The sequence below is a fragment of the Calypte anna genome, chromosome 1 (genome assembly GCF_003957555.1).
Source record: "Calypte anna isolate BGI_N300 chromosome 1, bCalAnn1_v1.p, whole genome shotgun sequence".
Taxonomy (NCBI): Eukaryota; Metazoa; Chordata; class Aves; order Apodiformes; family Trochilidae; genus Calypte; species Calypte anna.
The window spans coordinates 62,064,855-62,079,663 of NC_044244.1; the positions used below are offsets into that span (position 1 = coordinate 62,064,855).

Genomic DNA, 14,809 nt, shown 5'->3' on the forward strand with positions numbered 1-14,809 from the left:
CCAGAATAAGAGTAGCTGGTTCAGAGAGATAGAACTGGGCTGCATGGACAGTGACAATTTATCTTGATTTAGCTATACTGAGGAAACCACATTTGACCACACCCACTGCAACAGGGACCTCAGAAAGCACACACAGCCCAGTGAAGTGCTCTGTTTAGTTGCTTACACTATGACTGCCATGTGCAATACTTCATAATGTTTGAGATAGCCACAAAAGAGACCCAAGACATTCCTCCAGCAGGGCAATGGAGGACAGGTGCAATACTTGAGACCATCGCACAGGTCATAAATCTCACTAAATAAATACCTGTGCTTAGGCTACCAAACCAAGCTTTTAGCTGCTTTGACTAGCATAAAAGTACAGATGTCATCTTTGCCCAAAGACATGCTTGCTAATGAGCAAGAAAGAGGTCACCCTTCCATTAGACAGACAGCAACATGCCATCAGCAAAATTTCAGTGACAACACCAAGATCACTTAGTAAAGCAGGGAAATGTTGAGTTAGATGCAGACTACTTTATTTCTTTTTTTTCAGGTCACAGATGTCATTGCAAAGCAGTTATTTGCTTTATGTTAGAAGCTGGAAATGAAACATCCCACTCAATCCTTTTCTGCAAGCACAGTACTAATCATAAAAAAAAAGAGCTTTTCATCCTTTACATTAGGCATCACTATTTAAAAAAAAAAATTAGCCACAAACAAAACAAAAAGCATCCTAGGATATATTCAAGGAACAGATACAATCTTACCTTTACTTGTCGGGCTTGGCTGATAACACAGGGCAGGCTGAACAACTGCTGTACAAATGCTTTAAGCTCCTCCATAGTTAGTTTGGTCCGTGTCCTTCCACTATCCTGGCTCTGTCTGCTGTATGAACGGACATAATTAAACAACAGCATATGAATGAGACGATGATCCCTATACTTCCAGTGACAGAAAGCTAACAAGACTACTGAGAAGTTAAAAAAAAAAATCAGTAATTTGAGAATTAAGAAAAAAAAACACAACAGAAAACCTACTCCACATGAATTCCAAAAATCACTGAATTGAATGTAATTCCTGTAAGAATCAAGAGAATTCACCCTGCTCCTTAGAGACAGCAATGTCCTGATGACCTTCAAATCAGACTTGTTCCAGATAGGTAAAAGAACATAGCCCCAACAAGCTTGCTTTAGGCAGCTCAAGAAGTTGACTGCTGTGACAGACACTGAGAACAAGTTTCAGGTACATAACAGCAACAAGCTCTGAAAAGGAGCCTTATTTTCTTAAGTGCTCTCTCTTGCAGCCAGAGAATTGTTGACATTGGCCTTGCAATAGGAAAAGACTGCTACTGAGTAGGACCTGCTCTGCAAAGACATTTCTATTAAATATCAGTTGCAGCAAGTACCACAAACCTACTGAATGCAGAAGACAACTTAAAAGCGACACAGTGCAAACATTAAACACTTGGCATACATATCACTGACAGGCACAACAATTTCACAAGGAGGACAGATTTTAAACATCGAAGAGTTTGCCCCTGCTAATGAATCTACATTTTGTTACTAGAGAAACATTAGAGAACAACAAAATCCAATCTTTTAACCTATGGACTTAAATGTAATTGTAAACATAACATTTAGATTAATGCTCCAATATCATTACACAGTATACAAAACTTGGTAGAAAAACCACTGCACGATTGGTCAGGCTACAACAGCGAGGAGGAGTGTTTGCTGCACTGGACTTGTGCCTTCAACACTCCTGTGCTAGAGTGCATGGGGTGCAGTGCTCCAAGAGACACCCCTGCAGGAGGGCACACTCCCCAAAAGCTTGTGCTGGCATTCTGTCCCTAGCTGTGGAGTGCCACAGGAAAAAACCCAACTATCTCTATCCACAGTAACTCAAAACTTTCAACAACAGGGAAGAGGCATAGGACTGGAATATTGGACACATCTTCATGGTTCCTTAGAAGGCAATGCAGCCTCCCTGGTGTTACTTTCCTCACCCAAATCAGCACGACCATACCTCTCTCTGACAGCAGGACCCTAACACACAATCAATACAAACAAGAGCTTTCTTTGCCCTTCAAATACAGCAAAAATGTTTCTCTATTTTATAGTAGCTTTCCAATTACATCAGGTGTTATTATCCTTGGATCTGTGGCCTAACATTTCAGTGCTCAAATTCAAGCAATTATGACATGCATGATGTTCTGTAGAGTAAAGCTGGGTGTTACAATAAGCAAAATATTTACATATTAACTTCCTTCCCTGTAAAGTCTTAAGTTATACAGAAAAAACTACATGTGCAAAAAACCACCCAACTACAAAGCCAAATCTTTTACTAAGAGGAAATGCAACCCATAGAAATTTACCAAACAACTGCTGGCACAAGAATTATGGTTACCTGATCAAATTATTTTCTATGGGACTTTCATTCAGTGCACAGAATGCAGAGGAGAGCAGGAAGAACACACTGCTGAAGGCTCATGACAACAGAACAAAGGGACACAGCAGCAAATTGCTGAGGTAGGGCCAGTAGACAGATTTAAGAGTGGAACAGCCACAGCAAGGCAGGTAACACACAAAACTGAGTCTGAAGTGCTATTGGTCACTGTGGCAAGCCACTACTTTTCAGCCATACATCACTGAGTTCCCACACCCTTTGCAAATAGAAAAAACCTGTCCAGAACTACGGACTGGTTTTGTTCTCTGCATTGCTCTGCTCCTCAAGATGGTTTTGTCCCAGTCAATGTTGGCGAGATACATTTGCTTTCCCTCTTCAAGTAACTCCATTGGCATCAGAACACATTCTGCAGCTTTCATTCATATAACACATTCATACAACTGTGCTTGCCTCATCAGCCATAACTGGCATTTCCTACTTTTCAAGCATTTTGCTTTGCAATCAAATTATTTCAATTTTTCTTTCCATAGTTTTAAGCTATGGACTTAGCCATGCTACCTAAAACACATTCAAGCCAAGTCTTCCTTTGTTTGCATTTTTTTCCTCTAGTAGTCTAACCCTACAAATCCCTCACAGAGAAATACTTGATCAGCAATCAGACACAAGACTTCTACAAAGGACTGTACATTTCAGTTCATAAATCATCTGAAAACAGTATTATTAACAGATCCCAAGCAAGTTTTTTTGTCCCTTTTTGTGTCTGCCTGCCCTACCTCTCAGTAAGTCACAGTAAGATGGAGAGGAAACTTAAAGATGTTAGTAAGCAGTAAGTCCTCAGGATTCTTACATTTTCAGGCCTAATCAAGTAACACAAGAGAGATGGAAATTCTTTTTAAAATGCTTGTCCTACCTGTGTTTTTGCTTTTTGCTCAGAAGCAGCTGTGCTACTGAAGCACAGGTCTCTGCTTCTTTCACAGCATCTCTGAGCCTGCGGAAAAGATCATTCTCCGGATATTTCCTGTCTTCAGCATCCTCCAACATTACTCTCAGCTCAATCACATCTGTAATAACAGTACATAAATAATTTGTAGACAAAACCAAAAAAAATTTAGACTGCTTCAAAAGTCTTGAATCAAGTTTCAAAAGGCTTATTCAATTTGAAATGCACAATGGTGAGTTGCATAACACTCAGATTAGCTCATTCCTTTTTTCCACTAAACAATACAGTATTTCTTTTACTAAATGAGAGCACACAACAAATGGAGGAGTTTCAGGGCATCCTACTATGAATGATAGAAGTCTGACCTTTCTTGTGGTTGAGATTGGCAGAGAGAGCCTCTGTAACTCGACTGACCCAAGTGTCATAAGACTGTGCTCTAACTTTGACTCCGTACAGCAAGGAAGGAAGGTCTTCCAGTGGGTACCGGTACCTGGAAATCGGGAAGGAAAATACAGGAAAAATATTAATGCACATGAAAAAAACAGGATATTGCTTATATTGAGTTTTTCCAGCCACAAGGCCATAAAGACAGAACATGCATAATATCTACTGCTTGGGAATGAAAAAAACAAGCAATAAGGATAAAAATGCTTCCTTAAAAAAAGGAACAGAGAAGTGTGGCCAAATACTGTATTTGATCAATGGTCTCCAACAAACTATTGTGTACGAAAGAAAAGTGAGGGAAGTAAAAAATCCTGTGTACCTTAGGCACTTCTTCTGCATGGGACATGGACATAAATCAGATGGATGGTATAAGCATACCAGACGCTCAGGATTACAGGAACACGTAAGAGCTGACAAGAAGCACGTGGTTCTGCAAGCTGTGCACTGACGCTCATCATCTGGAACCAGTTCAAACACCTCTTCTTCAGACATCAACACTCCCTAAAAAAAAAAAAAAAAATCAGGCATTTGCTAAAATCTCTAATCCAGGCTAGGAGAGGGGGAAGCAAAAGTTCTTTTGCAAGCAAAGTAAGAGAATTTCCTTATTACTCACCATCTGTACAACAGACTCCCTTAACCGTGTCTCTTCCTCTATCATCAGAGTCATCTCCTTGCAAACCATGGCAGCCAGCCCAACATCCAAGCACTCTGGATCTGCAGCCATCTTGAAAATCAGCTCTTCATGGGAGAACACACAATGACGCCCCAGCCTTCGGTAATGGCTCACACACTGACGTCCAATGGGAAGCTGCAAAAAAAAAATTTTAAAAGGGCATTATAATTCTGAGAAAAGTTGTTTCGAGATCATCTCTTAGCTCCCACAAAGCTTTTACAAAGCCTAGGAAAAGACTGACACTAAGGGATTTGTATCTTACAGGGCAGAGCCAATTACAACAACTTCATATCATGTCACAGATGAGGACGAAGAGGGTATCCATCTTCAGGAACCACCTGCCATAACCTTACACACTTAACTTGCAGACACAAGCTTGAGTTGTCCTAAGCTCCTCTGCTTTACAGTGAAAAGAAACTGGCACTGAAAAGATATGCTTGCATTGCTCTCTGGATATTGCTATGCTTGGACACAGACATTTAACACAGGACGCCTAAATTAACCAAAATTGCTATTGCTCATTTTATGCCTTTCAGAGCCAAAAAATAAGATGCTGGATGAACTTGCTACAGATTTCGGGTAACATTTTGCATAAGAAAAGGTAACTTCAAGTGGCTGGTGTGACTGTCTAAAATTATTTACTTTGATTAGAATTCCCATTTGAAAGTAACAGAAAAGAATTTAGAAACAGATAGACTACAGATGAGATTGTAACTTCTAAATTTTAAATTCTGGATGGAAATAGGACATTTTGATAACTTACTGGAGAATCCACATAAAAATATGTTCTTCTGTGGCATGATTATTAGAACAAACTCTCATATGATTAAAAGGTCAATTAGCTGGCACAAACGACAGTTATATGCCTACGTCCAACATTCAGCTCTCAAATTCAGAAAGAAACATCACAGCAATATGAGCTAAAGGTACTGCAAGATGTCATTTCTTGGTTAATTCAATACTTAGAAATGAAGATCACATGCCAGGGTTTCTATCTGAAGCTGCTTAAAATTATATGCTTATCAAAATTATTTTGTGTAGTGGAAAGTTAAATCAGTCCTCTAACTGTTGTACCAGGAACTATTAACATAAAACATAAAGGAATACTAACACACAGTTACTAACATTGTCCACTAAAGTGACCAAGTGGTCACTTTATGCAAACATATACAAAAGAACCAACCCAGTCAGCAGTGCAGAAGTTCACAGCTTCAGCAAAGTTATACCCCTGGTTAAACCCAGAGTGATAGGCACGAGGAAAAGTCACAACAAACTCGCCAGCACACTGATTGGTCCTGTATACCTAAAACAAGTGAGGATAAAGGAAAAAGAAATATTAATACCGCAGAATTTAAAACATAATTACAAGACATTTTAACACAACCTTCTTTACCTATAGAACACCATAGGCAACAGATCTACAGCAGAAGTGGGAAGGACTGGTTCTGCTCTCTTAAAAGTAAATCCTCAACTTACAGTCTCTCTCAAGAAAGCTAAATATATAGGCCAACAGTGAAAAAATGCTTCTTATGAATCCTAAAACGGATGTTTCTCTATCATCATCTAAACCATTGCACCACAAAAAGAGCAAAGGCAAACGGAAATGGTTTGTGGTTTGCTTTGCTGGGATATTTGCCAGAGAAGCAATTTATCCTAAGACAAAAGCAAATGATAGTGCCTGCTGCTTAAAAGGTCTGCAGTCAATTATGGTTGGACAAAAGAAGTTTGTAAACCTGAGATTTCTATAGAACATAAGATTCACATTTTCATGCCAAAAGTTATTCAAAACATTTCAAAGACAAACTCGCTGCTATGGCAGGGTTTGTTAATTAAAAATTGAATGTAGCAAACATTCTTGTTCTGTAACATTTTATGTAAGAAGCTTAGCACAAACCACTTCCAATATAATTTAAACTTCATGGTAAGCCTAGAGAAGATTCTAGAAAATAGGTTTAAAACAACACCCTATAACTAATCAACTGAATATGTAAATGTTCACCATATTAATTTTTCAGAGTTATGCCAAACCATTGTTACATAAATCTGCCACAGAATAAAAACAAATAAACAAACATATATCATGTGCTACTCACTGGTACCCCGTGTTCCATCAACACATTTGGGTTCATAATAGTGACCAGCTGATGCAGGAGATCAGGCTGGGATTCAAACAACTCAGGAGCCAGTTCCTTCATCACATCCTCCAGCTGCTCTGCTGCATGAGAGGGCACACCATACCATGTCTTCGGCTCTCCCCTAAAAAACAACCATGGGAATAAACACTTTACTTAAAGGAAAGTAACAGTGCCACCCAACTGCAAAGTACAGCTCAATCGAGCAACACTGCCCACAGAAGGCAAATATTTTGCATACAGGCACAAAAAGTCTTGAATGAACAAGCACCTCCTCCAGGATGTATCATTCTAAACTGAAAAATCCATTACACTACATTACACACAAAACTCCACATACCTAACAGCAGATTTTACTGTGACAACCTTACCATGGAAGATAATTGTAACTTACAATGCTCTTAAGGGGTAAAACTGGCAATTGTTTCCCTTCAGGAAGAAGACAGTTTAAGAAACAAAACTTGGCCATCACAGCTAATGTTTAAGAGAAAAGAGATCATGGTCCTTCTACACTCATTTAATTAGGCTTGAAGTATTCCTGTGCCTGAAATCAATGGAACAATACACCAGCCGAGGGGAATTGGAAAGAATAAAACACCAGAAGTGCAACAAAACATCAGCAATCCTTCTAATATACATAACCAATTACTGTGAACCACTGGTGCCCTGGACTCTTAAGATAAAAATTGCCTAATAACATTAACTAGTAAGTATGAGGGAAGAAAGAGATTAGCAAGACCAAAACTAAACTGAAAATTACTTGGCAACATATTCTTGTCCTTCCAGTCCTGCCTGAGCCAAAATAAACTGTAATGATATAGAATCTACAGTGCTGAAGTTTATTTTTGCATTTTAAATTTATTAAGAAATACAGACAGTGGACTGCTGAAATATCTGCAATTTTTTCTATACAGCACTATCTAACTGTAATAATAATCTTGTCACCAATCATCCCAAAGTCAGAAAAGCAACAGTGCAGCCTTTTCTGTGGTTCCTACATACTTCAGTGACACCTGCTGGTAAACTGCAGTAAAACTGGCTGGCTAGAGCTCATCAGCTGACACAAAACCCTTACAAACTCATCAAGTTAACATCATGCTGAGGACAAGAACTGAATTCTAAACAAAATTAATCCCGCTCCTGAGCCTGCGGATCATCTTGCTAGCAAACACACTCCTCCAGAAATACGTAATCCCAGCCTAAAGGCTATCAAACTCAGCCTTACAAGATGTACAGCAAGGTTTCTATTCTGAAGGGGTACTTCCCACAGCCTCCCCTCTCCTCTCCCCCTGCTCCATCCACTGCGACAGTCTCACAGACTGTTAAGACTGCAATGCAAGTAACTTAATCTGCCGCAATTCTTCCTTTAAAACTCAAAAGCTGAACACTAGAACACTTCCATTATTGTTCTGAAAGTCAAATAATTTCCGTATTTCTCTTCTCCTGTATAGCAGTATTTCTGCATACAGTAAGATCTGCTGCTACTGTCAGCTCTGTGTAAGCCACTAGAGGCAGCAGTGTCCACTGCCAGCACAGGACATACCAACTTTAAATCATAAAGCAGTGAACTGTAACCAAGTTCAAAACCAAAAGCTTTCATCAAAAATATGTGAGCCTGTAATCCGTGATTATACAGAGACACTGGAGTTTTGGCAACAAAGGAATATTTAATCAGTTAACAAAATATACTAAAGTGCTTAAAACAGTATGTGCATCCTCTTTTAATCAGCATCAGTGAAGTATACGGACTGCTCACCACATTCAGCTTTTTAGTTAAAAATATCATTAGTGTATGTAGGCATTTTCAAGCAGAACTACAGCTTTACTGGTGACAAACAGTGGAATGTAGACACACAAAGCAGAGTCTGTACCAATGCAGGTAGTTGATGGAATAGCTCCAGTGGTCTTCAATGTGCCAGCAAAATGAGGAGAAGCACATCCCTACGTACAGCCAAGGTACTTTCATGCCAGAGATATCTGCATTGATGTGAGCAAGGACCGATTGTTCTAGAATTGGCATGTTATTCAAGTTCCAACCAGAAAGCGCATAATCCTGCCAAAAAAAGGAGAAAATTCTGAACAGAAGGATATAAAGACACCAATTCCAGAAAAGGAAAGTACAAAAGAAGAGATCAGCCAATCCATTTCTACAGTAGACAGTGGGTAACAATACTCAGCAACAATGAAGAATCATAAGTAAGAAATAATTCCTTAAATACCCCGATCAGCAAACAATCACACTAAGATTTAAAAGCCAGTCCTAATATTTCAACATACACAGCCTATCTTCTTTGGATCAAGGCTTATATATTTGGGGTCTGATTATCCCACCTCCTTCCCAAGCTTATAGGCTTCATGCTTACCTAGTGAAGCAAAATGCCAGCAACACAAGCAGTAGAACAAAAATAAGTTTTTATAAAACTGAGTAATTTAAGACTGTAAACAAAGCAGTGAAACTTATGGTATTATATCAGCTTGCTTAAGACCTGCTTTACTGCACTGCAGTTTACATTGATCATCTTTACATATCACTAATATAATTTAGCCTTCTTTGCATATTACTTTGCAAAGCTTTGAAGAAATTACTACACTCTTATTTCTCAGAAGACAGCATCACCAGTTCAACAATCCCACCTTTAGTTTCAAATACAATTGTGCAAAACATAAGAATCCACACAGACTATCTTAAAACCCACTACTGTACTTTAGAATTAGTTTACTTTCCACTGTAAAAGCTGTTAGCACAGGTTCACAGTCACTTTAGGCATGTCCCATAGTTGCTGAAAGGACTGGTCACACTTTGTTTTGCTCTGATACTATCAAGACAACGCAGTGACTGACCTAAGTGATCTGGCAAGAATGTATTTTTTTTAAATTACTACTTTCATGCAAGTAGATCAGCAAGTAGTTCTGATACACTAAGCAGCAACAAAATCACTGCATAGCCAACAAAGGTACAGGTAGGAACATGCAAGTATGGGTGGAAGACAACAGTGAGCAGTATAAATTGGTTTGAGGCCATGTAATCAAAAAAAAGACTCCTTTATTCTCATCTTGTCAGAATTTAAACATATAAGCAGCCAAAAAACCTGATATGCTAGAGTAGGGTCTGAGGCAAAACAGGTAATGTTCTTATCAGATGTTCCTTATAAAATTTTCTACAATAGGATGCCATATCTACATCTTTTCACTCTTGCAGTACACAGTCAGAAAAACAAGATAAATCCAATTAGTTTGTTTCACCTACTATGAAGCTCCTAAGGAAGTGAGAATCATGTTTCTGTAGTTAACTCTGTAACAAAAAGGTTAGGAACATGAAAGAAAAAAAAAATCTTATTAGTCTTATCATACTTGGACCTATTGTAACAATTTGTTTATCTTTGCCTATTAAGATTAGGTGTCACTTAAATAATGAAAAGCAGCTTAGCTGTCAGCAACCAGATCTGTAAAAGAACCTAAACGTCAGATTAATGCCCTGCTCAAAGGGAATGTTTAGTGCAATTTCTTCATGAAAAAAAATCCATGCCGATTTCTGACTTTAATTCTTAATGTGAAACCTTATGCAAAGAATGGCATCAGTTTGCATATCAGGTTTCTCACCTCTTCCTCTGGCATCAGCTTTCGTCGGCCATCCTTCACTGGGAAGCCACTTCCAAAGTCCTTGGATGAGATATCAGCTCCATATTCCACAATGACATCTTCTTCTATGCTGCTCACCAGTCGCCAGAATTCTTTTTCTACAAGCTCAGTGGGAACCATCTGAAAGTGGGAAAGATGTCAGGGTATGTGCAGATAAGACCCAACATTCAAGTTATCACTCAAGCAATAAATCATTACCAATCCCCCAAGAACTTTCAAACACCAAGGCTACTCCCTCTCTCCCCTTCCTCTCTTCAAAGTCATCTGTATTCCTTAGTAGTGCTTATAATGTACACAGGCATTATAAGGTATGAAATGAACACAACAAAAAATAGGGTTACCAGAAATAAAGCTAAAAAACGAGGAGAGGAGACAGCTAGCAGTCTCCTGCATGCAGTCTGCAGGACAGTGGAACCATGGAAGTGTGCCAAACAAGAAATCCCAGTTTTAAAACGCTGCTGAGAAGCTGAACAACAACAACAATTAAAACAAATCCCTGATAATCAGGCTGTCTGTTCGCTATCTACAAAAAAAAAGTGGGGAAAACAACAATTTATCCTTTGACCAAACTAAACCAAGACAAAAGCCAAAGGAAGGGCAGGAAAAAGACCCCTTTGCCAAACAAGAACAAGATACTTAATTCAATTAATCAAAAAGGGCAAGACCTTAACTAGACAGAATGCTAAATCATTTGTTTACATGCTTGAAGCTTATAGTGCCTCTTTAAACAAAGCTAAAATGCCTCAGCAAAAATTCAGGATAAGCTGAAACCTCTTCTCTTTTTTCCCTGGAAGGAATCATAACAAAAGTTGAAACTCACATGGACTGGCATGTTGAAATAATCAGACTTGAAGTTATCAGCCATTTCACCAAAGCTCTGGAGAGTATATTCCCTGACAGCTTGTTCAAACCCAAAGGCCTCCCGGGGTTTGTTGCATTCCTAGGAGATACAAGATAGAAATATTGTTTCCCACAGCAGATTATGACATAGTTACATTTTTAGAAGAAAAAAAAAGACAAAAAAGATGGGAAAAAAAAAAAGACAAAAAACAGTGTTGATCCAAGTCCTTACCAAACAATAAGCTATCAGTTTTGAGTGCTTTTCTCAGCTGAGCAAGTCCTACCACAACGGAAACAGAACAGAATTAATTGTACAGAAGCTAATCTAACACAGCAAACCTCAATGCTACACACTTCTGCTTTCCTGTCTAAACCTAAATTTCATCATCTGCTGCTGCCAGCCACAGAGTAAGAATGCACAAGAAGAAATGCCTTACAGCAGTCTAAAGACACACTGGATTCAAGCACCTGCAGAATAGCACAGGAACAACTCCTGCAAGTGCTTCAGTTCTACCACATCAGCAAATTAGCTACTGATTTGGTACTTTGAAAGTGCATAGAAGAGGAAGAAGGCAAACAATGCAACACAGCTAAAACCAGACATGGTCCATCTGACAAAAATCTTCAAGGCTTTAACTGGTCTATCCTGTTTCATCCCAAGAGTACAAAGAATACCAGTCCACATTTCAGCTACTCCACTCACCCATTTCTACAGCATCCTTTTCAGTGCAACTCTTGATAAACCACCACAAAACCAACAGAAGCCCACAGCCAGGGAAGGGTGTGGGGGAAGAAGGGGGAAGTGGAGTACATACACATGTATGTGACTACCTCTTCTTCAAGAAACACTGTCTAGAAAGTTAAACCCAGTCACAAAACTACAGATTTAAAACCAGTAAGCTTTGCATCTCCAAATCCTACATCTATCAACAGCCTGAGCTTGCAAAATTTGTTATAAGACAAATACAAAGCTAATCAAATGATGCTTCACTGCCTTTAGGTTGTTGATCAGCCAGTTCTTGGAACTTTGTAGCTCTCTGAACAAAGAAGCTCAACTAACTTTCACTTCCAAAGCCTAACTTTTGTATTCTAAACCACATCTAAAATAGCTACAAATTTTTTAATTAGCTCTTTCATTCTGCTACAAGTTATTCTGAACAATGTCATAATGACTTCCCAAAGATCCCTCTTATGTCAAAGCCACATACTTTGATGACCTCACAGTTTACAAAATGTCTCACTGTTATGTCAAAACACCTATCATAACTCTGCTTCTCACCCTTGTTTCCCACTACTGACATCACATTGAGTTACAGCTCTTAGCATACAAAGGCCACAGTTTTAGCTGTCACATGGCTGCATAATAAACAAAGGCTGTGCCCAAGCTTTAGAAGGAACATTTCTCTCTCCTTATGGCTCACCAGCCAACAACAGCAGGAGATTCACAGTTTATCTTGACAATATTTCAAATAAAACTACAACTTCCACCCAGATGGAACAGCATTGGTCTGAGCTGCTCTTCCTCTGATCTTTCCAGGAACTCAAGCATACATACGAAGCTTTACTTCTTGAACTGTACCTCAGCAACACATTTTGGACACCTCCAGTCACCCTTGGGTACATCAGGTAAAGGAGGAATCAAGCAAAAAGTGTGATAGCTGTCATCACATCCATCGCACAGTAGCAGCTTGTCCTCATTATTTCCTCTGCCACAGAATAAGCAAACATACAGATCAACCTGTGGAGAAAAAAAATGTTACAAAAAAAGTTACAAAAATGGTACTTATCCAGAACCTGCCTTCCTTGGACAAAGGACCCAAGGATGTCATCCTCAAGTCTGATACAAGAATGTCAATGCAGTCTCCTCTGGTTTTTGAGAAGCACTGTAAATGATAAATTATGTTTCCATTTCTAAAAGCAGTAATACATGGGGGGAGGAGAAACACTTTGGAGCGCTGCAAAATAACTGCTCAGTTCCATTGGACAATTTGCAATTGTTTTCTGTGTAACTCAAAATAGCATCTCACTTATGTTATTCTAAAGCAAAACAGTATTTACAGGTTTTGGAACTTCACACTCTCCCACTTTGGGCCTTTATCATGGAAAACAATTCAAAGAAAATCCCTACAAAAATTCAAAGTAAATCCTTACAAAGAGCACACAGCTGAGGAATACCTTAAAAAAACATACATGCCACCACTTGTGATCATCTTTTCATTGGAAAAGAGCAGATAAAACCCACAAACCTACAGATTTAAATCTAAAAAGGAAAGGAGAGGAACCTGCAGTAAAGGTACCAACTTCTTATTTTCTCTAAAATACAAGATAAAAACTCCAAATAACAAGGGAAGTATTAACATCAGTAATTTATCAAGTAATTTTCACAGGTGTCTGTCCAAGATAATCTCTCAACAAGAACAACACCTATGGGGAGATATTCTCAAAGAAAACCATATCAACATGTTTCAGATCTTCTTTGCCATTGCTTCCTGAATTATCCATAGGACTTTTAATTTAATATAAACATGTAATCTAGTACTAAAAATCTAATATAACCTAAATGAAGAAACAGTGTATTACTTTATCACAACTAAAAAATTTTATTTTTTCATAACAACATGAACTTCATGAATAACACTTTCTCCAAATTCTGCTACAACTCCTGCCAGTCACTGGGCAACTCAGGAGAAGCCTATTTCCTTCACACAGCTCATAGTAACACTAAAGTAGTTTTTAGAGTAGAGCAGTTTTAAGAGGGTCTTATTTTCATCAAGATGTCACAAAACACAGTGCTTTTGAGCTGATTATGTTTATACAGTTGTGTTACATACTTGATGTCAACCCCATCTTGGTTACACCAGCCTAGTTAAGAATGCAGCATCTTAGCAACGCAACAGTACATTTAAGATGATTGCTCAGGTTTCTAAAGAAACAACTTTAAAAAATAACGTAATTCTAGTTAGTGACTTATCATCTTCCCCTTTCTGAAAGAAATCCATACACTCATCCTCATGGAATATCATGTCTGCTTTTTCTGCCAGTATGTAAAAGAGAGGGAGGGTACCTTTGCAGATACTTCCAGGTACTCTTCCCCAATCTAAAAGCACATTAAAACAGCAGTTTTAAGAGAAGGCTATTTCATGATACTCACTAGCTAACCTACCACTAATAGCACATTCTTCTCTCCAAATTCATACTAATATAAGCAATCTTCTTTATGCCAGCCCCAGTAGTGATTTGTTAAATACAAAGGCTGTATTGAAATGCACATTCACAACAAGCAGTTCTGTGATTAAGGAGTAACAACAAATAAGCCTCCTAGTCACAAACATGGCAAGACTATGATGACATGTAACTATATTTATCAGAGGGGAAGGAGACAAAGAGAAAAAAGGGGTATTCTATTTCACAGTTAATATTCCATAAAAAGATACATGAATTGGGAAGAAGTATAAACAAAACTACAGCAGAATATTTTCCAGATAGAAGTCACATGAGGCTAATGTATCACCTGTGCACTTCAAAGGCTGATTTCCTTGAAGATCTCTCATCCAAGTATAGAAAAAGGGTGGAAACAAATGCTACTAAATCACAGAATAGCACAAGATTACAGTTACAACAATGTAGTTCCAAAACTACATTGCTACTGCTCTGCTGTTTAAGTATTTTAATGTCCTCTTATAAATAAGAGTAAATGCAAAGAGGAAACAAATATCGTTTTCTACAGAGATTTCACAAAACAATGAAACAGTG

The 14,809-nt window shown here is 38.4% G+C and overlaps 1 protein-coding gene across 1 annotated transcript in view; it reads right to left on the reverse strand.

Moving 5' to 3' along the window:
* Window positions 1-14,809, reverse strand: part of KDM5A (lysine demethylase 5A) — a 45,600-nt gene that overhangs the window by 18,063 nt on the left and 12,728 nt on the right. Inside the window, 11 exon segments of the mRNA XM_030444217.1 lie at window positions 750-864; window positions 3,299-3,449; window positions 3,694-3,818; window positions 4,092-4,273; window positions 4,386-4,580; window positions 5,629-5,748; window positions 6,539-6,701; window positions 8,449-8,630; window positions 10,178-10,336; window positions 11,037-11,156; window positions 12,636-12,794. Coding sequence (XP_030300077.1) covers window positions 750-864; window positions 3,299-3,449; window positions 3,694-3,818; window positions 4,092-4,273; window positions 4,386-4,580; window positions 5,629-5,748; window positions 6,539-6,701; window positions 8,449-8,630; window positions 10,178-10,336; window positions 11,037-11,156; window positions 12,636-12,794 — 1,671 coding nt within the window.